Here is a 27947-nt window from a genome sequence, read left to right on the forward strand (position 1 = left end):
CCTGAATCAAATGATTAGTTCATTACCAGGCCTCTGGAGAACTTCAAGTCATGTTGAGGAGGTAACTTAGCCATTTAAATCAGCTGTGTTGGATCAAGGACACATCTAAAACCTGCAGGACAGCGGCCCTCGAGGCCTGGAGTTCAAGACCCCTTATAGGTTATGGTCCTACAATATTGACAACATATTATTTTTTTAATTTTCTACCATTCTTGACAGAATCCAACCCAGATAGGGTTGGATGAGAAGAATGGGTGCAAAGACAATTTTTGTTTCATTTTTTTCCAAGATACATTAGGATAAATTCTGGCTAAGGCAGTGCAGCACATTTAATTTTTCAAGTCGCAAAGGTATGATATAACAACATGATTGAGATGCTACATTGATCCAGGTACAACACCAACACGAGGATATGAGAGACCCTTCCTATAGGCCACCTGGCATATGTAACAGATGTAGTATGTACACAAGCTTCATTCTACAAGATTCTCAAAACAAACAAATTTGGAAAACTAAAACCTGAAAACATCCTCAGGTGTAGGTTCAGGTGTAATACGGCATGCTGCAAGTAAATGGTAGAACCCATTGAAAAGCAAACATGCTAAATACAACTTCTTTTTTTTCAGTTAAACATTTTTTATTTCATGGAAATACAACATAATTTCAAATCCTTTGCAGGAACATTGTTGTACATTTTATATTCTTTTTCTCCACTTTTTTTTTTTGTACTTCAAAACATGGTCACTTGTACAACAATATCATAAACAAAGCCTCATGTCACAAATGGAGCCATTGATGACAATAAATTACATTTGCCATGCTAAGGTTTCGAGATGACACGCCGGTACCCTTCATTTTGACGAGATCAACCTTTAAATGAACCGCAAGTCAGACTTGAATAAATACGCTAAAAAGACACCGGAGTTACAAAAGAAACTTTCTTCATTCAAAACGGAGCAGAAAAAAGAAGGCTGCTTTGAAGAGGGTTACTTCATTTGTCTTTCTTCATAAGAAAAAAATAGGGACAAAGTTTTTGCATATTTTGATAACACTGCTAAATCTAAAGCAAAGAGTCCCACAATAGTAAATACTGACTATATTTAGGAAACTGCCCTTTAATCATAACTGACATTTTAGTTTATTACTTCTTCTTTTTTTAATTATTTGTTCCTTCGCTGTATGAGGAGAATATTTCATCTTCACCCATTCATACTCAAAACAGGTTAATCTAGTACAGCACTGTCTTTATACAACCTAGAGGTATTTTCTAATCTTTTTGTTCCTTTTTAACTCTTGAAAAAGCAAACACATTTACTCAGATGACTGTGTGTCTTTTTGCAAACTGTAAATAATATCACTGTATTCATATACAGAATATAAAAATCTTTCCAACAGACAAAAGAGGAGGAGGGGACAAAACAAAATAAAAAATAAATAAATAAAAAAAAAAACTACCGATGAGGTTTTCCAGTCAATAGAAGAGAGGCAAGTATGCAAAGGATGGTTAAATTAAAATATTAATAATTAAAAACAAAGAACAATTACGACACTCAACACTTCACTTTGTTCAACGGTGAAATTTACAGTGGAACTGGTTACCGAGTAAAAGCGTGTCAGGAGGCCGACGAAAAACCAGGTAAACTGAAGGCAAATCAAAGATGCAGTGTACCTCCGCTCCTCTGAAAAGCAGGCCGTGTGTGAGAGTAATGAAAAGTATATAAACGCGTCATGACAGACGCCTTGTATCATGGACAGTGGGTAGATTATTATACAGATGCATCACGATAAACAAGTTTGGGTCTTAATAGAGGACACGCGTAGAGATCGCACAGGTGTACTGGTGCCTGTGCGAGTACTGTTGGGAGACGTCGGATCACGTAAGAGCACCATGTTGGACTTAAATATATTTATATATATCTATATCTATATAATTTGGAAAATTTGTTATTTGTTGCGCCGTTTCATATCACATTTTTTAAAATCAGATAGTCTAATTTTTGTCTCTTTTGGCATTTGTATCAGTGGTCCAGCGAACACGTAAGCAACTGAAGGAGTAAGAGAAGGCATGCACGAGTCTTGAGTGGAAGCCACACAAACGAGGAAATAAAAAGAAGAGACGTGACTATACACTTCTACCTCTGGGGTGCTCCGCTTCTCGTAAGAACCCAAAGACACTCATTTGTATTAAATAGAGGAACAGTTTGAGGAGACGTGTCTTTGGATTCTTACAGCCAATGGGGAGCTATTGTGGTACCTTACACCTCACAAAGAGCAGTAAGAGGCAGAAATTAGCATCACAGCTAAGGGGAATGTGTCTTCACTTGTGTGTGTGTGTACAATTTTCAAAGGTCTTTTCAGCAAGTGGTAGCCAGGGATTGGTGTATAGGAGGCTGGAAACAGCGAACATGCTCCACAGTGGAACTGTCCGTCTCCACTGCCTTCATGTACTTGTTCAGGATGGCAAATATCTCATTGTTGAGGATCTGGTACTTCCTGATGCGATCTGCCATCTTCTTCAGCGGCTACGGAAGAAAAGAAGGGATGTATTTTTTGGACTTATAATTGCAAGTCTTCAGCAACAAGGCAAAATTGAGGATACGCAGCAGATAACGTGTACCCACCACATTTTTGATGATCTCGTCCTTGCCATCCTGCCTTTGGACTTTGAGCAGGTGGTAGCAGAAGTCGAAGAGGTCAAAGCGACGCTGCTGTCCCAGCAGCACGATGATGGCACAGCCGGCCCAGTTCAGCCCATCCCCAAAGCACTGCCTGTAAGGACGAGCACAAACAACACGGGGAGGGGGCGGAGGGGTGCGCTTTCATTATGTGATGCACAACTCGAGATGTGACAAGTCTGCAAAACAATGATGCAACTCTGATGCAACAACGCTCTAATGTTTCCAGCTGCTCTGGCGACACAAGGGAGCAACGCGCCATGGAAAAATCCTCCCTCTGTCTGGGTCCAAACTGCTGTCACATATACACAGCCCGCCCCTTTCAACTTATTTTCAGCAATCTTATTCAAGGAGGGTGATGTAAAGGGTGTGTAGCACAGTGATAGAAAAAAAATTAATTAAGGGGAAGAAACTAAAGAAGTCACATAGTGTGTATTGAAAAAGTTTCTCCCAAAACTTTTCCACCCCTTTAACTTCTCTTCTGATTTGCCAACTTTAACCTTTTTATCAGAAGAGAAAAATACTGCTGGACCTGTCATATCAACATCTGCACCAAAATGGACCCAAAGAATAAAACAAATCAGGTCAAATTTAGCTTAAAAAAGGAAAATACATCAACAGCCATCAGAAGCCATCAACACATGGCTGTGGGGAATTTAATTTTCACCATAAAGCAGCCGAGGTCAACAGACACTCTTGGAATCTACCATTAGTTTGCTGATAACTGCAGACTTCCCTTGAATGACTTTTCTACTGTCGCTTGCTGCTGTGCTTTGCAAGTAATGACTTTCTTTGCCAGGTGTCACTTACTCTGCCGTGAACTCGTGCGTGCCCACGGGGATGCAGTAGACGAACTGCATGGCGCTCCACAGGCGGTGGAACTCCATACATTCGTCGACATGCATCACACCGTTGGTGGGCGGAGGACCGCGCCACACCGGATCCTGCAGGAAGCTGCGGATTCGCGTTAGGATGACCTCGAACATGGAAAGGCCACAGCACAGGCGCTCTTTGGTCAGCAGGTCTCCCTCCCGCGCAATGGCAATTTGCTGGTAAAAAAGAAAACAGGCAGAATGCTCAAGGATGAAAATCTAAAAGAGAAATCAGACCATTCACTTCCTAGAGAATTTGCCAGGGGATTTTTGCCACTGCTATCCTCCTCTGTCGCTTGCTGCTAGAAACTTAAAGCTGATTACTCAGCTTTTTCTTTCCTCCTCTGAAAATCCGCAGGCTTCTAGTGTAAGTCAGTCAGCTTAAAGGATAATGCTAGGAGAGAGAAGAGAAACTTTCCCTCCAAAAGTCTAAAAAGTCTTTAGAGAATTTAGAAAATTGTGGGAAAGATTGGCAGCTTAAAGAGAAAATTTTTTGAAGACCAGCTATGAAAATTGTGCAAATTCCCTTGAATTATTTATTTATAATCAATAAATAGTTAACAATGAAACACGCCTGAGAAAAGCAGGAGGAAGGGGTCGCATGATTAAGCTGCAAGACTATAAATATGTCCTTTCAGGTCTGCTTTCATGCCCATCAGAGCGGATGTTGAACTCACTTGCGGGGTTCCCAGCCTCTCAATTAGAGGCACGAGGTGGAGAGGGGCGTACTTCGCCTCCAGCCGCTTCATCCTCACCTCCAGACGCTCTCCCTCTGTGCGGCACACAAATACCAACAGTTGCGGACGTATTTCAAAAGAAAAATGCTTCTCAGATCATCCCAAACTTCAAACTGTGAGTAATGTAATTTGCACCCGTCTGCTTTTTAATTCACCGCTTCCAAACTTGTTGTATACCTTTGATGTAGACTCTGGGAAGAATGTTCTGGAAGGGAGCGGCGTGAAGCAGGTCACACACTTCCTCCTGGGACTGAGATTTAAGCACAACACAGACAAACAGCTCATTTTAATCCAGGAAGTCGCCCGCTGTTATTCTCTACGGATGCCCTGACAAAGCATGCAGACAGCCATGAGGCGGCTTTTTGCTGAACTTCTTAATTTAAGTGTTTTAAGACATATTTTTGAATGCCTAACACGAGCTCCGAACCACAGGTGTGTGCTGACAGATTAGTCAACACAATGTCAGGCTTAGGGAGAGTGGGGAGATAAGATAACTGAATTAGAGTTTGGCTGTGTGGATAATGATGCTACGATTATCAAGCAATGATGACAGGGCAATTTTAAAAGGATTATAATTTGTAACACTTTAAGCACAAAATCCCATCTAGTCGGGTTTAGCGGCTCGAGGTCAAGTTTACAAACATCTTAATGAATCGAAAATGTCACGTGGCTCAGTGCGTGGTTTTTTGTTTGTTTTTTTGCCATTAGAGACTAAGGAGCAATTTCAAGCGGTCAGAGCGATCGTGGTGGTGACTGTTTGTCAAGACGACAAGGTACAAATCAAAGAAAGAGCAGAGGAGCAGCACCTCGAGACCTCGGCTAAAAAAAACAAAAGAAAGAAAAGGGACCGGCTAGAAGAAAAAGCCATGCAACACGCACTCGAATGAACGCACACTTAAGAGACAAACAACACACAACTAGGCTTTTAGTAGACGCACAAGCAAGTGCAGCCAGACAGAAATGGTAAAAAAAAAAGAAGAAAAAAAAAAAAAAAAAAAAAAAGAGTGAGATCTGGGCAGCGTACAGGCATTACAAGTGCCCAGAAGTAAAAGACAGTCATGGAGGCAAAAGTGCAGAGTTTAGCACAAGAATGTGCGATCACCTTCTAAAATAGTTATGATTCAATGTAAAAAACATTTCCTGTGACAAATGCAGCTTGATTGTCTGTCTCACTGATTTCCTGCAAGATTACTGAAAGCTTGCAATGTGAATATCGTGAAACGTGTCGGAGAGGTGAAGCAGAAGCAACAAATTGTTGCATACGTCTTAGGTGCACTCTTCAAACACTCTTTTAGTTTCACCTCATTCTTTTTAAAAAAATGAAAGATGTCTCAGTGCTTTTGCTTCCATGGCTAATTGAAGGTAAACTGCGTGTGTGTCAAACTAACACGGAAAAAAAGAGAAACAACAGAAAACAGCAGCCCAAACCAACAAGAGATAAAAGAGCAAACATATTTGGTCATGCTGTCATTTTCTGGTAGCCAATAGGAAGACCTGAATCCTTACCACCTGTGGTAGTTGCCAGCGTGTAATGAAAAACAGAATTGTATTTCAGAAACGTAAAAAACCCTCACACACAATCAGAGATTAAACACTTTGGGGCGTGTGGACTGGGAGCCTGATGGCTTCTGACCGTGGTGTTTGATTTAGCGAGTGAATCAACACCACAAATTGGGTGGAAACCTTCAGGCACCCAGGTTTGTTGGTCACCCACATTAAAACAAGGCAGTCAAGAGAACTTCATTTCAGTGGTCCTGTTTACTGAGCGTGCTCGGAGACCACAGACAGAGCTATCAGAGGGATCTTTGAGAAAGCAGTAGTAACAAAACAAAAAAAAAAAAAAGAGAGAGAGAGAGGGGGGGCGGGGGGGGGGGGGGGGGGGGGGGGGCGGGGGTGTGCAATAATCACATTAAAGCATTATGGGATTTTGACACTTGTAAAGAGAAAAGTCCTACCAGAGCTTGCTCGATGAGCAGGCAGAAGAGGATGGCGTTTCCCACCTCCCTTAAGCTCTGGAAGACATCCGTCTTTAGCTCAGCATACTCAATGATATCCTTAAGCTGGTGGTGGAAGAACTCCAGGATGCCTGGAATGGCAGATGGAGAAAAAGACAGGTGTGATACGGCGCTCCATCTGCATTTTTAAAGATACACTGATAACATCTATACTCTCCTACAGTCTAGGAAGCAAGCGCCTGCTAATATCTCGTTATGTCATTGATAATCTCTTGCTAGCGGGATGAAATGCGGTGATGTCAGCGGGTCCACGCGGCCTCTCTGACCCACATTTGGTCTGAGCATCGGAGCCTCGCAGCAGAGGACAAGAGGATCATTAACTGCTGTCAGTGAGATCACAGGCAGTAAGCCAGGTACAGACCTCAGGGTACAGAACATCAGTAATCTACAGATTACTAAGCCCTCCTCTTAGGGACTGCCTCTAATCTGCAACCACAGCTCTAGTCAAAATGCATTAAGGCAGGTCACGGAGTGCACAAAGATGTAAAAGAATTAGGCAGGTAGAGGATTTTTTGTGGTTTAATTGGACATTGTGCACAACCCAAATGGCTGAGAACAGTCGTGTTCCTAACTGTATTTTGTAGTGGTTCATATGTTGTTATCTAGAATTGTACTGCTTTCTCCAAGTTATGGCTGAATCTTATTCCAGTACTGTTGAATGTTTCCAAGATCTGACTGAAGCCAGAGAGGCAGTCTGTGCAGGACTTTCTCCAATAGTGAGCGGCGATATCTGAACCTGGAGGAAAATGTGACTTAAACTGCTGTGCTATGCATCAAATAAATAAAATATCTGTACCTATAACCAGCTATAAATAGTTAGTGCACATTTGTTACAGCACTTTTGTTTCATATTTCTTCATTATGTAAAGAATACTGTGCAAAAGCCTTGAGCCATGCATTGTTTATTTATATTTTGCTCGAAAAATAGGAAAATAAGTGCAGTGATTAACTGAAACATGTAAAAACATAAATGAAAATTTACTATGTGAGGCAAAAACACAGTGTATAGAACTCTAACAAGCTTGAAAGCCAATTTTTGGTTTGACCACCTTCTTCAACAGTAGATGACTCAACTGAAAGGCCAGACGCATGCTCTCAGCTGCAGTGTCAGGTCTGGTTGCTGGATTTTTCTCCACTTTTCTAGTTTCCTCATTTTTTTAACCACACACCATGTTAAGATATAACAAGTTTTTGGATAAGAGCTCTTTGGAAATCAGTTAATTTGTGCAAAAAACACTATTTTATGCCTGTCAAACTGTGTTCTCTTTGGCAACTTTCACAGACTCAGCTATGAAAGTGTCTTTTTGCCTTTTTGTGACAGGCAGGTAACAAAGCACCTAAAGATACAGTTTAAAATTGGTTCTCTGCTAAGTTCTCTGTTTTGCGCCTTTTATATTGTTGAAAGTGGCTCAAAAAACAAACAAAACATGTCCAACGTTCAAAGCAAAACTCTGATGCATCCTCAAAAAGCGTGCAGAACAATTGCTCAAGAAAGTAAAGCAAAGCATTTTTTTTTAAATGAGGGGCTTTTGCACAGTACTGTAAGTGCATTAAAGTAGTGTGAAGTTATTCTGACGCTGTGGTTTTCAGGCTAAATGATCTGCGATGATAAAAATCTCATATTGAATGTGCTAATCCGCAGCCCGTTTATCATACTTGACATATAAACTCGTGCTTGGTACACAGCTTGATGAGAATGGCATTAATTTTGCAGATATATTTCAACTAAAATTGTGGTATGCTGGTGGTACAAAATTTCACAGCATTCAATCAGGTATTGCTCAAATTTCAAGTTTATGTCGGTCAAAGCACCAACCAATATGCAGACCATTTAGTTTCTTTTTCTCTGATTGCCCCCTTATTCAAAAACGGCTTAATTTGACTTACCTGAAGTCAAATAAAGAATCATATTTAAGCAAAGCGAACAAAGACAGCTCATGTGGAAATGTTAACGCAACAAAATGTGCTCCATTCATTGTAATTTTGGGGATTATAAACTCACCTGGGGAGCCGTACTCGTGGCGCGGTAGGCGGCAGATCTTGGGCATGACTTCTATCAGGGTTTTTACATACTGCAGTATGGTGCCCTGTAACTGTAAAGTGACAGAGAAGATGGATAGTTCACAGCAGGCGAGGGGAAGAGAGGGCACAAAAAGGAAGGAGAATAATAACTGTGAGGATCCAGCACACTGAGGGGGAGGACAGCATGCTTTTCAGGATGGAAAATGAAGATAAATACCAGGCTCTTGACAATCTTAAGCAGCTCCTCCATCACCACAGCGATGCCTTGGTAACCAAGGAGGTGGCAGATGGTCTTGAAGTGAGGCGGGCCAACAAAGTTTCTGTAGGAGCTGTATATGTGGGAGTATGCAATGTTGAGAGGCTGAGAGGGAAAGAAGAAACAGACACAATGTTATTCTGAAGCAAGAGGAAGTTTGCTTTAGACAAAAAATTACTAGTCTTTACTATAATATCACAGATGGTACCGCACCTTAGACCCATACAGGTAGTAAGGCTGTACGTTGGCTGGCTTGTCTCTTTGAGGCTCCTGGGTGAAGGGAATAGCCGTCCGTACAAAGCTGAACAGAGGGAGGCGAAAAAAAGGTAAAGAAAAAACACAAAAGGTAAAAGCAAATAAAATATATTCCTGCAAAACAACAGCGTGAAACTGACCGGTTCGTGGACCCGTTGTAGCAGTAGTTGGGGAGGAAATCAAAGTTGAGTTCCCAGAAGACGTGGAGAGTGATTCGTCCATAGGGGGCGGAGACATTGTGGTTAGCCTCGCGGAACATGGCGTCAAAGCTGTCCAGCGTCATGTGCTTGGACAGGAGGCGGTGGGTTAGCCTGTTAACCTCCAGCAGCCATTCCAACTCCTGTCCAGACATGCAGTGTGAGAAGGATGATGCGCACAGGACACAAAAATAGATTGACGATTTTCACTAGTTTCCCTGATGTTTGAGCTCACCACTATAGAGGTAAGATCCTCGCTCTCAAAGCGGCTGATGGCGTGGTCCAGGGACTTGTACATTGCTGCAGAGATCCTCTGGGTAATCAGACGGTTCAGGTCAATCGAGCGACCCAACAGCTGCGTGAGACAACAGGGATTGATGAAAAATACAGTGTGAAAGTCAGACTGGTGGTTAAATAAATACAGATACAGCAGATGTGTTTTCATGTTTCTGCTACCTGCACGTGTCTCTGTTTGAGCAGCGTCTCGTAGCGGTTTGATGGAGGATACGGGATGATTACGCCGTAATTTTTACACTCAGCTCTGAAGCGCTTGTCTAGGAGGACACTGAAGAACACATGGCATATGAGTTTGTAAAGTCTGCAAAGAGCGCTTCAATATCTGCCAATAACTCTAAAATACTTTTTTTTTTTAAAGTCACATTTTCTTTTTTTACCTTCCAGCCATTGCTTTGTAGTAGGCAAATATCTGATCTGCTAGCTTGTAGACAAACTGATCAAAGCAGAGGTTTACCTGAGAACAAAGCAAAGAAAATGGTTATTAGATTCAATTCAAAGTATTTATTGTCATGTGTCACGAGAGAAAAAGGCATTTCTCTGTGCAATGAACACCCACAGATGCTGATAAATATATACGATAGAAATAGAACATATAAATACAAATAATACAAATAAATGGAGACAGAAAAGGAGACAGAATATGGAGATTTGAAACAGAGATGTGTGCAAAAGAGCTATAGCTTAATATGCTGGCTTAATATGCAAGATGGCCTGATGTGCAAAAAAATATACATATTATTACTGTTCAAAAATGGGTCAGCAGTTCAAGAGTCTGATGGCAGTGGGGAAGGAGTTGTTGAGTCTGGATGTTCTGGATTTCACATTTCTGAACCTCCGCCCAGAGGGCAGAAGTGTGAACAGTCCGTGTTGGGGGTGTGTGGGGTCTTTGAGGATTATTAGATTCGATTTATCCCTTTAAATTTCCATGGGAATACTCCTAATGGTGGCTATTAGAACTTACCTCAGCCTCGATTTCATCATAAAGGAACTGTTTCTTGAACTTGGTGAGAGCGTAGTAGCCACTGTCATTATACAAATCTAGAGGGTACAGCACATACCTGAGAAGAGATAGTGGGAGTTAAAATACTGCTCTTTTTTAAAGTCATAATCAATGAGTGTTTAACTGATCTACTTCTTACTCCATCATGGAAGGCTCCTTGGTCTCCAGGATGTGGTCAGTGAGGATCCACGGCATGGACATCTCAATGGGGAACTGGATTCTGCGGCCCATGGTGAGCTCCAGGAAGAATTCTCTGAACCAGAGCTGGGACAAGTCACAGCACTGCTGCAGGGCCTCTGTGTGACAGGACAGTGGCAGGAAGAAGGAAAGAAATGGCAGAAAAGATTGGCAAGCATTAGCAATGTTTGCTCTCATTGCTCTTCCTCTGCCTCACAAAGGAAGCAAGAGTAAAAGCTGTTAATAATGTTAGCTGATGCTGTGGAGTATTCATTCACTTCTCTTCTGGTTTTTCCTTTGACAACTTGGTCTGTTTGAACTTTCAGAATTCCAGCTTACCACTAAAGTTGAGCAAATGTGTGAAGAAGAAGGACTGCTTGTGGAAGTCTTCTATGGCTGTGACTATGGGTCCATCAAGGCTGCTCCGCAGAGTCTTCTTGGATCCACTCTTGTCTGCTATTAGGGATTCCAGCATGGTGCGTACCATGTACAGCTGTGGAGGAGAGAGACAAAGGTTAAAATATAAAAAAAGTGGAAACCTCCTTTTTACCAAGCAGCAACCTGGGTGAAAAATGAAGCTAGTATAGAAGTGTAAAAAGGAGCCACTTCCACAGGCACTAATGTACAAACAGATGAAACAGAGATGCAGGCTTTAGAGCCGAGCGCTGATAACAAGCCAGATGGTGTCTCTCCTCTTTAGTCTGGAGGACGCGGTGTGCGTGTTTTCCAAAAAGAATTAAAAACTTCGATTAATCTGACCACAAAACCTTTATTCGGTGATTATGAATGACTTTTGGCCTAGAGAACATGCTTCTGGATCGTGCTCTTTTTTGCATGATTGCACTCTAACCTGCAGATAGCAGGTTGCAGATAGTAACTGTGCTCACAGACAGTCATTTCTGGAAGTGTTCCTGGGCCCATACGGTGATTTCCATGACAGAATCATTCCTGTTTTTAATGCAGTGCCACTCAGGGGCCCAAAGATCATGGGCACCCAAGAGCAGATGGTCTGCCATTTTTGAGACTGGTGATGGCATCACATTCAAAATATGCTAAATTTTTTTATGAAATAATAAAATGTTTCCATTTAAACAACTGATATGCTTAAACAGTAGTGTATATAACTTTTACACTCATTGCATCAGACGAATATGAGTGGACAAAAGCTCATGTGACAGACCATTATTACTCATTTGAAACCTTTATGAAACACGACTGTCAGCTGCAAGAGAATTCAATATTAATGAATCAATGGTACGGAAGTAGAGGAAGCAAGAAGAATGAGTTGAGTAAAGTTTGACTTATCTGACTGTCTTGTTTCACTTAATGCGCCTTATAATCCAAAAAATACAGTTACTTCTACCTTCCTTTAGCATGTCCAGAAGTATAACGTTTTGTGCGATGGTTAGCATCTTCCACTGCCTTTGACGTTGCAAAATGGTTTGTCAACATTTTTGCGTTTGTTGGGGATAAACTTACAAACATACAGTGCAGCACTTCAGAGTCACACTGCTAGCGATCAAAGATTTATGTAAATTTGACAAGCTGAACGCATTCTGTACTGTACAGGAGAGACGGCACGGAGGAGACTGATTGACAGTAGTCTAGAGCCAATCGGGAAACAGAACACAATGCACTGTTAAAAAAAAAAAAAGCATGCAAAATTGCACAAAGAAATTCCCGAAACAGCAAGGCCGCGAAAGGTGAACCTCGTTATAGCGAGGGACCACTGTAACTTGAGAGAAAGCTTCATTTCTAATTTAAAGACTCAAACCCACACCCCAAATCTATGTATTTTAAAAAGTCATAACCTTCATGAAAATGTATCAGACTCCAAACAGTGTCAGTTTCTGTTAAATGGGAACACCGTGCAGCATAACTCACGCAACTCTCACACCACATGTACATTTTCAGGTTTTGCAACTGCTAATAGGAAGTTAAGCTACTTTAAAAATCTCAGTAGTTTCAAAGATAATACATGCAGATCTAAATGCTTTCACTACAGACTGAACACCATTCTTTAAGCACCCTGGTCCGTTTCACGTCTCACCTGTGTGCTGGAGGGTCCGACGGCTCTACGAGGCACCTTGATATCAAACCCGCCTTTCGGGTCCTTCTCACCCCTCAGACAGGGGTCATTTGGAGGTTCCCTGGCTCCTTCCCAGTCACAGACAGTTTTTCGAATGGCCTGGAGAACGCTGCAGAAAAATGTAAAAATACTTCGTCTGTTGTTTAGTCTGAAACAAAAGAAACGGGTGCATTTGTGATTGCATCATTTTTGTACCTGATGAGAACGTTCTTCTTTTTGCGTACAGCCTGGCGCAGAGGTTCTCTAAGGGTCATTTGGGCAAAATCCTGCAGAGCTGCGTAGATGGTATTCCTAATGGCCTGGTTAAACACAGACTCCATTCGGCCCATCAGAACCTTTGGGACACATAACATCGTTTATTGCATCACCTAATTTTAATGCCGCTTTAATGTCAATTGTGCAAGTTGCATTTTTGGAAATAAACTAGTGAAAACTATGCTTGTGTCAAACCATGCACTCAGCTGAAGTGCAAAAAAATATCCAGATAGTGAACATCAGTGAGAGTGCTACTCATATTTCAATAATCTTTTACCTGCAGCCCTTTGATCATGGCAATGACCTCCACCAGGGCAAACTTCTCTTCACTGGTGTAGTTGTAACGTGTGGCTCGCTCATACTCCTCCGCCGTGCCTGGACAGTCCTTATTACAGAATTTATCCGTGGGATGTACCAGTTTCCATGAGTACTGAAACAAAGGAGAGCTATAATTAGATCAAAGCCAGAACAATAAATAGCAAAAAATCAACCCACATCATACGTCCAAAACCCACTCATATTCACACTGACGGCCCCACAAAGCATTTTCCCTACCCACACAGGGATGCAATCAATCCCACGCTTTACTCACAACTTCCATGACATGCGTGCTCCACTTAGACAGCAGCTGCAGACCCCTCAGAGCCAGGTCGAACAGCTCCCTGTACTCCTCGTCTGACTTCTGGCTGTCCAGGCCCGAGCCGGTCACCACTTCGCTGTTGCTGTAGCGCGCTAGCTCGGAGATGAAACGGATGTGGTCATCCCTGATCTGCACCATCTGCTCGCACAGGTTGTACTGCGGAGAGATGCTGCTCTGAGTGCACGTCCACCTGGGCACAGATGGGAAAAGAGGGTTGGGAGGGAGTGTGTGGGAGTTTGGTCATCAAGGAATTTTACTTCGGCCTGTAGTTGTAGTGGTGGAAAAAAAAAGAAGAGTAACATCCAGATTTCTGTAAATTACACCGGTGGATGGGTTTGCTCACTTGGACTTGTTTTCTTCATAGTGTGCGCTCGTCTCAATGTAGCGTGACAACTCGATCTGCATGTCTCCAAACAGCGGCACCACTTGCAGCTGAGAAACAAGAGTGAATGCCTCACTTCGTGGGATAAACACAACAAAGCGTGTAATGGGAAAAAGAAAACGCTTAAAAGCCCTTACTTTGAAGAACTTGTCGATCTTGCTCAGGTTGATCCTCTTTTTGGCATCTAGTTTATAGATATTACTCACATTCCCATCCATCAGGTACAGACCAAAGCCCATAACCTGTCAAAAAGAAACGGAAGGGGAAAAGACAAATTGGCAAAAAGACGCCAGAAAGAGATAGTTTCGAAATGTTGCGAGCTGGCGGCAGATAACGATGTCAAACGCGCGCTTACCTTAAGCAGCATGTGTTTCTCGCTAGGCGTCAAATACATTTTGTTCTCATAATAGTCTACACAGATGTTGACAATGTCTGCCAAAAGCTCCTCGTAGCCGGGAATCACCTCCAACTGTTGATGCAGGCACTGCACGGAAAAAGCGCGACACAACAAGTCACCTTTAGATAAACAGTAATGCACTGACAACACAAGAAAGGAGGACTCACTGTACCCTGTGCGTACGTGGGATTAAGCATCAACAACAACACAAATAAAATAAGATCGAACACAATTCAAGAGGACCAAAAACCAGCAATACACTGAGCCGTAACCCCGGCAGCTGTTAAATCTTAATAAGCAGACTTTCAATGAGAAACTTCCTGTCGGGTCAGCGTTCAGCAAGTTAAAGGCTGATTTAGGTGAGAACAGCCACACTAATTACATAACAGCTCCTCTGCTCTGACTAACATTCAGGCAGCAGCTCTGTGACACCTTGAGTACAGCTGTGAGTCATTCATTCGCTCAAGTCATTATCCTGGAGCAATCCAAGTCACCTGCTGTACTATCACCAGGATATTTAATTGTATTTGCAATAAACCCCCAATTAAAATGTCTATTTTCACAAAGATGCACTAAAAAAAACAAAAGAAAGATGGAACCTAAGTCATAGTCTTTTATTAGCCACGCATAATCCCCGCACTGACCTGAGTGATCCTGTTGTGGTTCGCTAAAAACATGGAGAGATTCTGAGACTCCTGGATGGACTGGGGATCAGCCATCTTCCTCAAGAACTGAGCTGCCCTAGAGGTAGGAGAGGAGAGGAAAGTTAGTTTGGCTCTGCAGCGTGAGAAAAAAAACAAAACAAAAAACGTACATTTGAATCTCTTTACTTAGGGTTCACTACCGTTTGTAGGCAGAGTGATCGTTTTTGACGCTACACTTCATATTCTTCAGTTCGTCCAGCACTGCGAACATGTTGATGAATTTGCCCAGAGTGAGCAGATAGGCCTCAGACACGAAGTCTTTCCTCCTCTCGGCGTGGCACAGACGCTTCACTTCGCTGCAGAAGCGTTCTATGGCTTTCCTCTGATAAAAAACAAACACAAAACCAACTGATTATCAACAGCTCTATTAATAATGAATACATATGCATAAAAAATGTTTAAAAACCCTCCTTTGTCTCTATAGACATAAACATACGTTGGTCTGTTTAGTGCTTTATCATAGAGTTTCATTGATCTAGTTTATGTAATCTTAAAGTAGGATCTTACCTGGAAGTACATGAACTTCATGAGCTTGGTCACTTCGGGCTCTAGCACTTCCACCGTTTTCTCGTAGATCTCCACTCGGTTGGGCTGCTCGTTGCATTTCACCTAGCAGACACAAGATGGTGCCATCACACAGCCTGATCTCACAGCAACAATGCACCACATATACTTTCCCCCAGGTAACATATTAGCTGCTCCGATCCCCCACGACCCCACCCCACTCCCATCTTTTTGCTCCGTTTTCCCAAAAATCGCGATTACTAAACATTTTCGTTTAAAACTGTAAACGTCAGTTTTGGGGAACTTTGTTACATGTAACAATAAAATCATTAAGGTCACACTGCAGACCTGCGGGGTGTACTAGGAAACAAGATTAGTGAGGTATGCTCAGTTTAAAGTTAGAGTTCTTTCTCTCTCTCTTTTTAACCCGTCTACATCGCCATGGCAACTAACACTGAACGCTGAGCAGGTCCAGCTTGCGTGGTCCTAATTTGCTGCTCAGTCCAGCAGCTGACAGGACAAAGATGAGTGAATCGATCGGCCAATTTGTAGACTTTTAATGCTTAAGAATACCCAATGTGTGAAATTGATTTCACTCTCATCTGGCCACAATTTCCACATCTTCAGAATACAGGACAGAGTAAGTCCCGACTGTAGCGAGAGCGACTTAGCCATAAACAGCATCAATGAGGGCACACTGAGTAGGACAATATGAACATACAAGTTCGCTACATTTGAATGATTTTTTACAGCATCCTCCCACCTTGATTTATTTGCAGTGTTTGAAGTTTGACTTTCTTTTAATAGTCTTTATATTTCCTTTTCTCACATGTTCCTCTGGGAGTTAAGTGGGCAGCACTTGAGGGTCAGTTTATGTGAGCGTGCACAGAGAAAGTCTGAACAAACAGAAAAAGCCGACAACCACCCGCTGCAATGCCTCTGACTGGGGTTTAAGGTTTCGTTGAGCCAGCTAATGTAAAAAAGCCTGACTGTGTTGAACTTGTGACTGCACCCCTTTGTTAAGGCAAATGCTTTGCAGTCCAATTCGGTTTGAATTTTTTACGTAACAGGGTGGTTTCTGATCCCCCCCCCCCCCCCCCCTTTTTATTTATAGCTAAAAATACAGCTGTCAGTGAACCAGAAGCTCAGCTGCAGGCGGTGTTGTTTCTGCTCTGTAGAATCACCACCGCCTGCAGCTGAGCTTCTGGTTCAGTGGCTAAAAGGTGCAAAGTTAGGCAACCCAACTACCAACCCACAACTCAAGCCTGGCAACATCTGCATTTCATACGGCCTTTTTTGGGTAATTGTTCCTTACAGTGAAAAGACAGTGTGACAGCTTGAATAAAACTCTGTTATGATGGTTTAGCATTAGATCTAAAGGTTAAGATGTGAGGACATGAAGGAAGTGATCATTAACCTGGGGAATGGCTCTGGAACAGCTTCTCCATGTGTAAAGCATCACAGCATATTCATGTCCTTCCTCCAGCATCTCATTCTGTAGAAATAAACAGAACAAAGACATTTAATTCCTCATGCACAGCTGAAGTCACGCCAGAACTAGATACCTCAACAAGCTCAAGATTATATCTACATTGCTGTGAAAAAGTATTTCCCATCTTCTTTTTTGCACATGCCACATTTTTTTTGTTTCAGATGATCAAACTAATTATTTTATTAGACAAAAACCTGAGTAAATGCAAAATACATTTTTTTAAATGATGATTTTAATCATTAAAACAGTAAAAATAAAAATGACCCAACCGTACCCGGCCCTCTGTGAAAACCTCCCCTCCCCCATTAACTGTTAACTCATTAATTAACTGTGAATTCAATTTCACATGCCACACCCAGGCCTGATTACTGCCAGCTCTTTCGAATCAACAAAACACTTAACTATAACCTCTCTAACAAACTGAAGCAGGCTACAAAAATCTCATCTAGCAACTCATCAAGCTTTGATCTCTAATAAAATGAAGAACAGATGTAAAACACTGAAGTCTGGACGGGTTACCACGTCATCTGTAAAGGTTTGGGACTCCAGTGAATCACAGTGAGAGCCATTATCCACAAATGGAGACAAAACTTTAAACCAGGCAACCAAAATTACTCCAAAAGCGCATCGATCACTCATCTAGGAGGTCACCAAAGAACCCAGAACAACACCTGAAGAACTGCAGGCCTCACTTGTCTTGGTTAAGGTCGGTGATCATGATTTAAAATTCAACAAGAGGAGACTGGGCAAGAATGTCACCTGTGAGAGAGTTCCAAGGTGAAAAGCACTGCTGACCACAAAGAACACAAAGGCTCGTCTTACATTTGCCAAAAAAAAGCCTGGAGCACTGTACCCAAAATCATTTCCCCTAGGGATCAATAATGTATTCTGATTCTGATTGATGATCTCCGAGACTTTCGAGGCGAAAATCTTTTGTGGGCTGGCAAGAAGAGAGCTGAACTTTGTGGAATCTTTGAGTGCCGTTACATCTGGTGTAAAATCAAAGAGAGAATTTCATATAAAGAACATCACACCACCAGTCAAACGCAGTGGTGGAGGTAGTGTGATGGACTGAGGCTGCTTTCTTCTTCAGGATCTGGATGACTTCAACCCATGAATTCTTCTCTCTACCAGAAAATCCTGAAGGAGAATGTCCAGCCATCAATCTGTGCACATTTGGGATACACAGCAGGACAATGATCCAAAACACGCCGTAAGAGCACCTCTGGGTGGCTCAAAAAAACCAAAAACCAAATAAAGGTGTTGGAGTGGCCTAATCACTTAAACCCAATTGAAATGCTCTGGCATGGCCTTAAACAGGCCGTTCATGCTTGAAAACCCTCTGATGTGCCTGATTTAAAACAGCTCTCTAAAATTCCTCCACATTGAGGTGAAAGATTCACTGCCAGTTATTGCATACACTTGATTGCAGTTCTTGCTGTGGCACAGTTAGGGGAAGTTTAGGAGAACTGCTTCTAACAAAGGGTCAGGTAGGTTTAGATAGCTTCTTCTTCCCTAAAAAACTGCAGTTGGTATTGACTCAGGTTATCTTTGTCTAACATTAACATCTGTTTGAAGTGTGACAAATAAGCAAAAAAATAAAATAAAAGATATCTAAAAAGATATCTGGAAGGGGGTGAATACCTTTACACGGTACTATATCTTAGTAACAGACATTCTGCAAAGCTACTAAACACATCACACATCTCAGATTAAACCCACATTGCAGGACTTGATAAATATTTTAGCAGGGAAACATTTCATCCTCTCAGAAATAGGAAAGACAGATTCCTCCATCCCTGCGGCTAAAGGACGAGTGCCCCCAAATAGCCTGGCCTCAACCTGAATGTGACTTCCTCGTTGAACCGGTTAAATACAGCTCTCACTTCCCCTCTTCGACAGTCACATCACATTCTCTGTTCATTCACAATCAGGGGAGGGATGTTTAGTGCTCGGCTGCCTCTCTGATTCACCAGCGTGTGAGTGGAATTTGTGTCTGCAAGAGTGTGCGTGCGTTATTTTTATGTGTGTCCCGCCACAGGCCGAGCCAAATGATAATCAATTCACATGAAACGAGGCTCTCTTTAAGGGCACGAGGCTGCTTCCCACAGTCTGCTTTGATTTTACTGAAAGAGGAACAAAAACTACTGAGTTGAGACCACAAAAGACTGAATTTCACTAGTTAGCTATTAAAGGAAAAAAAAAAACAGTGGAATGGAGAGCAATCCCGTGATGTTTATTTTAGTAACCAGCGCCGCAGGTCTCACCATGCTGGAGTGGACTGTGGCTTGCTCGATGTAACGGGCGATGCCAGTCACAAAAGCATTCCTGTCTTCAAAGTTGGTGTCAAAATTTGCCTGCCGAAGGAGAGACAAAAAGGGGTCAAAAGACTGTACACTGAAAAGGACCAATCAGCTGGGGACGATGGTAGGTGGCAGCGGTGGCGGCACTGTGAACCATTGCGTACCTGGTACATAATAGAGGAGGGAGGGGGTTCAATGCACGGCTGCTGGTCCGGGAGCGGCAGCTCCTCCAGCAGGTCCACGTTGGACAGAGCATCCTCCAGGGTCACGTGGGTCGTCATGGTAACGAGGTGTCACTCAAACAACGCCCCAGGCTGACATAGAAAGAGAAAACAGAAGGAAAGATAGGAGTTAAAGAGGCACCGCAAAAAGGAGGAAAAGTGCTTTTGTGATTCCCAAAACAGAAGGTCTCACACGAGTACTTCCTACTGCAGTTTTACACATATATGTCGGCAAACGGGTCAAAAAGTTACAGGTGAAAATGACTTGGTCAGTCACGACACAATACTCTTTGCAATCCGGTCGTTAAGTCTGACGTCACTAGCCGTGTCTGGGCCTAAACTCCGCTGCAGGTCCATATATCAAACGATCACTATGGCATTACTGAGAGTTGAAAAACTGTCTAAAGTCTTTCATCTTTAATAAAATGATCAGCGTTCTGCTCTACCAGGTGTAACAATTGAGTTTAACATCCAGGCATCCATGAAAACGGAATTTATGACATTTAACGGAGTTAGAAGTTAGCAGGAAGTTAGCTCGCTAGCTTCCATCTAAATACAATATAGCATGTCCTGACTGCGGGGTTTTGGAAACAAATTAAAACGTACAGCTCTGCTATCACTTCCAGCATAAATGAAGACAGAAAACTAAACAGCAGTGACGTTTGTAGGGTTACTGAAGTTTGGCTAGCTGGTATATAATGATGTGCTACGTGACCGCTAGTGACACAGCTATGTTAGCATAATATAAACAAGCTAACTTTTTTTCCACTCAATAAAAGTTAACGTGAGTGTTCTCGGTGGTCAGGAACAAATGTAATCGCATGGCAGGATGCTGTAAAAGGACCAAACTTCAGCCAGGAGAACAACTGAGATAATCCATCCACAATACGAGGTTAGTCATTCATATACTGCTGCATGGGCTGGGCTGTAGTTACATCCTAAGGTTTTAAAAACTGAGCTTAAATAAATGATTAGTGGTAATAAAAGCCGAGGGAGGTCAACAGTGATTACTGACTGTTTTAGGAGCTTTTTGAGATTAAATAGAAGAAAATACATAACATTAAACATGTTAACAACACAAAAGCCATATTAAACGCAGACTACTTTAGGCCCGGAAGTAGGATTCGTCACGTCATCACTTAACAATCGGATAGGCTCTGTATTGCACTGACATGTACTGCAATTTGGGGTGGCTGTAGCTCTCATCTACTGATGGGAAGGTTGGTGGTTCGATCTCCGATCTTTGCTCCGCCAGTCTGCATGCCAAATATCCTTGGGCACGATACTAACCCCAAGTTGCTCTCTGGCGCATCAAAGCACTTACATAGAAAGAGCTTAGAAAAAAGTGCTTGTATAAATGGGTGAATGAGGCATGTTGTATAAAACACTTTAAGCTCTCAGTCCATTTATTACCTTTTTCAATTGTAAATTACATCCTTAAAGTTATATTTTGTGAGTAACCGTTTTTTAAACTGTGAGTAAAACCTGCCATAACACAGAATCAAGTCTGCTATCAGTCTACGGTTGCATGGGGTCAATTATACACTCTGTCAAGCTAAATGTGTCTTTTCTGTTTGGCCTGATTTATTGTAATTTTGCTAAGGTAATATTATATCAGGAGGTGAGCCCTCTTGTTAGTAGAGTAGTATCTCCAGAGTATTTTCATGTATGTGTTTCTTTTCAAATAATAATAATAAAATATCAATATTTGGTGTCCTCGATACAAAAAACCCAAACTGACACGTGATACTGTGCAGCAAAATGAACCTGGGGTGCTTGTCTCAATCGGACAGAAAAGTCAGGGGACAACTGATCAAGAAATTACTGAATAAACAGATAAAAATGAATAAGCAGGTTACACTCTAGCAATTCAAATGCATTCTATAGTCAGATACTGCAGGGTTAAAGGACACATACACCAGACACTGTCTTAGTATGTCTAGACAACTTCATTTCCTCCCATGAAACCCTGTTTTGGTGCAGAAAGTGTGTGCATTCACCCTGCACCTGTATCACTTGGGGGGGAAGAAAGGGGAAGAGGCCCCTTGCAGTTTCCTTTTTGGCTTTTTGCTTGACTAGAAGAATATCTGAAGAGCATAATTCATGAAATGCCAAGACCTGGAAAATGCCATTGATCTGGCAAAAAGCAGAAAACGCTTCGAAAAACAATGAAAGTTCGACAGCAAACACAAAAACGTGTTATCTTGTAAATGCGGCATTGGCAAAATCTGCTTTCCTGTTAAACTCTCAAATTGCTGGCAGCTTTGTACTTTTTTATCAATTCAAATAAATATCAGGTGGTATATATGAATGCATGATTACGATTTCACACTGCAGGATAACGTTAAAAACTACACAGTCACAGCCAGCACAAGCAGAGAGGAAAGTGTGAACACCAAAATACAAGAGAGGGGAAATTGAAAAATAAAATCCTCCAACAGTGGGAAATGGGAAGACGGGACAACTTTAAAGTAAATGCAGAATCTGCAAAACCGTCATTTTGTGACGAGAAGCCTACATAATGAGTTCGCCGGCTCTTGGTCATCGGTAATGGTCGCATATGCAGGCTTAACCAATGATCACAAATGATCTGAATAGAAAGTGGGTGGGGTTTCCTGTCATATCAGACTGTGACATTTTTTCACATGGTAGGCCACCAGTCAAACAGCACCGAGTTCTCAGACCTCACCCAGCTTCCAAAATATATGCACACACAGTAAAGATACTTTATATGGGTGCTGCAGCTCTGTATACAGTTTACACTGCAACACAAAATAAAGAAGAAGAAGAAGAAAAAAAAAAAAAAGAATGTGGCACAAGTGGGTAAACGGCCACTTGGCCTCTTTAGTTAGCGCTTGTGGATCAGACCACACGGGCTTTCAAAACTCAACCTTTATTTTGATCTGAACTAAAGACCCATAAAGTTTCGTGAGTGTATGTTGTGGTGTTACAACACCACAAAAGGAAAAAAAAAAAAAAAACAACAACTACCAACCTTCTGTCACTATTGCAGTACTTCCAGCTACAGCGGGTCTCATCAATATCAGATTTTACCATGATCAACACACGTAAACACGTACACAGATAAGTATAATGATTACTGGATGCTAAATGTAGGTTGTTCCACTTCCCGTTTCTGCTATTGTGTGAATAACCGCTTCTTTAGTTGATTATCGGTGACATCATTTTCCATTATGGTATAGAGTACCACTCATTTGCTGAGCGCTATCGCCCTTTAACTGCTCTTTTTGTTTCTGTTCCATAATTTTAAGTATGACGTTTAATGTGGACACGGTGGTTGTGAAACAGATAAAAGCCGGCAGTGTATCAAGGATGTTGTGTACCAACTTATACTCTACACGTGCGTGTGTGTGTGTGTGTGTGTGTGTGTGTGTGTGTGTGTGTGTGTGTGTGTGTGTGTGTGTGTGTGTGAGAAACCCCTTTTTTTAAACGTCTGAGGATTTTGTCATCTTGAACAGAGTGTTTCCTGTATTCTTTACACTGCTGTGCTGCTTTACAACCTGGATGCGCACACTGCCTGATTCTTTTAAGACCTGGCTGGTTATTTATAATCATTCGGCATACAGAAAATGAAACACGCAGCTCGCTACAGGGGCTTTGTCGGGCAGACAAACGTGCTCAGTGCTGCTAAACTCCCATCTGTGCATGCAAATACAGACGCGCTCTAAAGCCTGGGTTGGCTGAACAAACTTTCCCACCCTATACAGGGCTCTGTTAAACAGTAGGTTTATCTGTCAGTCTCTGTGTGTATGTGCATCTTCGCCCAGCAAAAAGGGCCCCTTCATTCCCTTCTGGGCACTTGGAAACCTAGTAGAACAACCAAAGAGGGACAAATGAGGCAACGAGACAACAACTCGCTTCACAAAACTCACACAGTAATATTCCCTCCCCCCCGCCGAGTTCACGTTATAACTGCAGCCTCTATACATGAAGAGCTCTGGTCTGATGTCTTCGTGACAGCACTAAACAATGAGGTGGTGAGAAGATCCCAGAATATCATGAATAAAGCAGAGGAAAGGAATGAGATGCAGTCAGAACATGGAGCATGATGTAACAGGCAGAAAAAAAAAAAAAAAAAAAAAAAAGACCACTCTGCGCTGCTAGGCCTTTGTGTAATACATCTTGCCCGAGAGGAAGACAAAGTGAGAGAAAGTGTGTCAACTCCAGCCTCGCACCACTCCATGGGATCTCCCACCCAAGGCTAGCTTTGGGTCACATAAGACCATATGTGATCAGCATTGAAGGCAGGCACAATACGGATCTCGAGCATTTAGTCACGCATGCGATCATTTAGAAAACGTTCAGCGACACCAACTAACTCTGCGGCTAAATGTGCGTCCCAGCAGCGTCTGTGCAGAGCATCCTGTGCAGGGGACGGTGTGTGGCTGAGGTATTTCACAGGCTGGTTGTCATTTCTGAAAGCAGCACAAGAAGAAGAAGAAGAAAAAAAAAAAAAAACTGCTTTCATCTTATGATTTCTGTGATGTCATGCTTGCAGAGATGAATATAGACTAGGGAAAGAACAAGAGCATGCCTCGCATAACCATCAGCAAGCTTGGAAAGTACAGACAGCAAACGAAAAGTAAACCAGGTGTATCTAGTTGTATTTATGTTGGCAACTTTATGAAAATACATTTGTAAGTGGTGATAATAATAACTTCATCTGACTGCTACAGTTCCACAACAGCTTGCGCTGCTTCCTTTTTCTTTGTCTAGTTCGTTATTTATATCTAGACTCATTGTCTCGCTGTGTTTCTCAAATCAGTCAACTGCAAAATAGTTGTACTTGTACCCTGAATCACTGAGCTGTTTCGGGCAAGTAACAGTTGTGAGGTGGGACCTGCACATATTGTTTTTTCCTCTTTGGATACATCCCACAGGATTTAGATCTCGGAAATCTGAAGGCCTAATCAACAAATCGGACTCTTGCAGAGCAAATTGTTCTGCTAAAGGAGAAAATGTGCTGAATGCTGTTGTCTGCCACAATGTTTAGGTAGGTGATAAGTGGAAAAATGAAACTCACATGAGTGATAATGACCCCGAGGTTTCCTAGCAGAATGCTTTCCTGATGATCACACTGACTTATTCCAATATTCTAGCTTATGGACCTATATAGCTTTCCCAGATAAACACTGCACACATATAGCCGACCACATGATGATTAATCAGAGCAGCCCACCATTGGCCACTTTAATGCTCACATGCTTCCTGTGAGCACAAACAGGGGTCAGCATCATGGCCAGAATTAAGTTTCCAGCAATTTGTGTTTCAGCTCTTCACACAAGTAAGCCTTTCCTTCCAAAAAAAAGCATTAACGAGCCTTGTTACCTGACAAAGAAACTGCCGTTTCACCAAGTTTTTGGTTGGCACTAACTACTGCACACCAGGAATACCCCACAAAGCCCTCTGTTTAGGAGGTGCCCTTAATTAGTCTTCTAGCTATCACAATTTGTCATTTGCAAGTTCTTACTGTTGACCAGTTTCCTGCTTCCAACACATCTTTCACAACGGACTACTCAGTTGCTCCTTAATATACTGTTTTCTGAAGAACTCTGGAGATATAAGGATGTTTAAATATTAATTTTAACCAATTTAATAGAATGGAACTGGTATGAAAGCAGCACATTGGTATTGTGGTTTCCACTATTGCCTCACTGACAGAATGTCTGGTTTGAACTCCAATCTGGGGCTTTTCTGATTGGTTCTCTCCAGTTACTCCAGCTACCTAACCCTAACCCAAAGGCATGCTTGGGTTTAGGTTAATTGGTGATTCTAAAATGACTGTAGGTGTCTCATGTCAAGAATCAGCCTTAACCTGTTTCTTGCCCTATGACAGCTGGGATAGGCTCCAGCCCCCCTCACTACCCAAAAGCAAAATAGATAATAAGCTAAAGGATATAATTCAATCTTCCCTTTTACGTTAAAGGGAACTGCCTGGTTGCACTCACAGCATAGCTCTTAAAAGGAGAAACGGGGATGAGATGAGTTTATGAGTCAATTTTAACCACTCATGATTTATTCTCAGCAGATGGTTCAAACAGGGATGTTTTAGACAGCTCCATTTCTAGCTGTATACTGGTTTAGACCACATTAGCCTGGCATACAGCTGGTAACTAGCCTTAGCAGTTCAGACATCTCTCTGTGACAATAATAGCGGGATGCTGTGGTGGTGTTTAGATGTGTTTTTTCCTCTAATTTTAAAGCATGACAAACATGACCATGACCGACTTCACAGTAAATGATTTGATGGTTTTTCACTTCAGGTGGCAGTAAGCCAACTTTCGTAGAAACCAAACTTGAATTCACTTCAGTAATGTTAGCACTTGAGTTGCAACTAATTATTATCTTATATAATGATCGTAGCATATGTACGTATTAACCCTCTTAGACACAATTGAATCTGTAACTTACTATGTAAACTGTCTATGTTACCAGGATTATTAACATCTATGTAGCTTTTGGGAACTTTTTTTAATACCAGTCAAATCTTTACAAATTATAAATGTAGGTGAAGTACCTGACCTGAAAAATGAACAACATTATATGTATGTTGTTGACATTTCGTGTATGTTACGTGTATGTGGCTGACATTACGTGTACTTGTTAGTTGTTGACATTAGATGTACACTACATGTACGTTGTTGACATATGTGTATGTTACATGCATGTTGTAGTTTTTGTAAACACATTTTGCTTAACAGATTTTAGTGCCGTGGTACTCTGGGTTCATTGGAATGTATATCTGTAAATAAATGTCAATCAAGCAGTGATGCTACTAATGCCAGTAATTGATTACTTTATCTTATGCAATGAATATGGATTTTGCAAAGAAGACAAACAATAAACCTATGTATTTATCTATTTATATTTTAGTGTATATGAACAATACTTTTTGCCATTTGACTGAATACAGTGCAATCATGAAAATTAAAAAAAAAAACATCATAAATTAACATATGTGTGTGTGTGTTTTAACACATGAGCGAGGTTAGCAAGCTAATATTAACAATAATACCTGAATTGCAACAAATTATTCTTATTAATACTACTACTTCTACTACTACTGACAACAATAATAATTATTATTATCAATCTTAGCAAATTACACTTTCAGAGAAACAAGAAACACTCGTTTTAATCAGTCAAAAATGTGAAGTTTTCCCGTAAAACTATCACAAACCTAAAGAAGACTCTTTTTTAAAAAAAAAAAAAAACAATCCTAATTTTACCTGACTATTAATGGCACCGGGTTTCATTTTCATTGTGGTTTTAATTTTGCAATCCTTAGTGTTAGCAGAAGCAAAGCATCAAGATTCAAGCATTACATCACTGCTTGTGGGTGAGGGTCTGGCATACAGATTTACAGCTCAGAGAGTCTGCAGCAATGGCAGGCTTACATTTCTACCCAAACTGGCAGGTTCGTCTGTAGGAGAGAAATGGAAAGGAAAAACATCTGGGTTTAGACTAAGCCTGTCTGAGACGGAAGTGGGTGAACCTGTCATTTGAGCACAAGTAACGGCCCTGCCTGCCTGCTGGTGTGATAGCTGTGAAACAATCCTGTGCATCTGGCCGTGCTGTGGCCTGTTAGTCGATTGGAAAGAGGGGAGAGGACCTTTAAGGGGGAAAAAAATTAAAAAGCCAGAGCATCGTCGTGAAATCGAGCAATCTGAAACACCAAAACGTTATTTTTCGACATCTTTCTGTGTCTGTGCAGCGAAACGGTTGTTATCAGCTCAGAAAACCGTGGAGCCTTACGTGCTCCATCATTCATCAGTGCACTTGCCACACAGGCACCCTCTCCTCACCCCACCCATCTCAGCGTGAGCTACGATGCCGATGTAAGCTAACGGGGATCCCATTCATGTGCCACAATTATCCACGATAAAGCGGGGCGCTCGATCCCAATCGAGTCCCTCCTATTTACAAGGATCCCCCTATTGTTACATTTGCGCACGGACAGATAAGTAAAGGGAAAGGATGTGAAATGCGAAAAGGAGGCAAAATAAAAAGAAGGGGGGGAAAAACAGCACTCCAGTCTCCAGCCATCATCACTACCCAAAGCACATCACCAGCCCCGTTCATCTTCTTCGCTGCGTCTGCATCCATCGCTACTTTTTGCCACATACCTGAAAATTGCATGTCCGTCCGGCGACAAACTAAATCGGGCGGACCGTGTCGCGGTCTGCGACGGCGAGCCAATGTTTCCTAGGTTTTTCTTTTCTTTTTTTCCACGTCTTCTATGTCGACTGATGCTCTAGTTTCGCCCAGTACCAACCCGGTGCTAATCCACCCCACACAAAGAGCAGAAAATGGCTGCAAGTGCATTTTCTTAAAGAGACAGTCACAGTGGAGCACAGGCGACGATGAGAGGAGCCCCGACATGTTGATTCGCTTCATTTGAGCTAGTTTTCTGCTTAAAAATACTTTGGGTACGGA

The 27947-nt window shown here is 41.9% G+C and overlaps 1 protein-coding gene across 2 annotated transcripts; it reads right to left on the reverse strand.

Moving 5' to 3' along the window:
* Window positions 1-618: 618 nt before the first annotated feature.
* cyfip2 (cytoplasmic FMR1 interacting protein 2) lies at window positions 619-27816 on the reverse strand. 2 transcript variants are annotated; one of them, XM_004541136.3, is made up of 30 exons: window positions 27638-27816; window positions 19434-19583; window positions 19234-19323; window positions 16892-16969; window positions 15478-15579; window positions 15111-15292; window positions 14911-15007; window positions 14225-14353; window positions 14007-14111; window positions 13831-13919; window positions 13440-13677; window positions 13125-13277; window positions 12788-12927; window positions 12554-12701; window positions 10843-10996; window positions 10466-10622; window positions 10288-10384; window positions 9704-9780; window positions 9486-9594; window positions 9265-9384; window positions 8973-9172; window positions 8791-8878; window positions 8539-8682; window positions 8302-8392; window positions 6240-6370; window positions 4462-4534; window positions 4225-4319; window positions 3486-3724; window positions 2622-2769; window positions 619-2522 (listed from the first exon to the last, which is right to left on the reverse strand). In XM_004541136.3, the coding sequence occupies exons 2-30, from the start codon at window positions 19548-19550 to the stop codon at window positions 2355-2357; spliced, it is 3759 nt and encodes a 1252-aa protein (XP_004541193.1). In that variant the 5' UTR covers window positions 19551-19583; window positions 27638-27816; the 3' UTR covers window positions 619-2354. The 2 variants fall into 2 exon arrangements, with proteins under 2 accessions (XP_004541193.1, XP_024660228.1); XM_024804460.2 differs by lacking the exons at window positions 619-2522; window positions 2622-2769; window positions 3486-3724; window positions 4225-4319 and having other exon boundaries at window positions 4468-5793.
* Window positions 27817-27947: the final 131 nt, after the last annotated feature.

Source organism: Maylandia zebra, linkage group LG2 (genome assembly GCF_041146795.1).
Source record: "Maylandia zebra isolate NMK-2024a linkage group LG2, Mzebra_GT3a, whole genome shotgun sequence".
Classification (NCBI taxonomy): domain Eukaryota; kingdom Metazoa; phylum Chordata; class Actinopteri; order Cichliformes; family Cichlidae; genus Maylandia; species Maylandia zebra.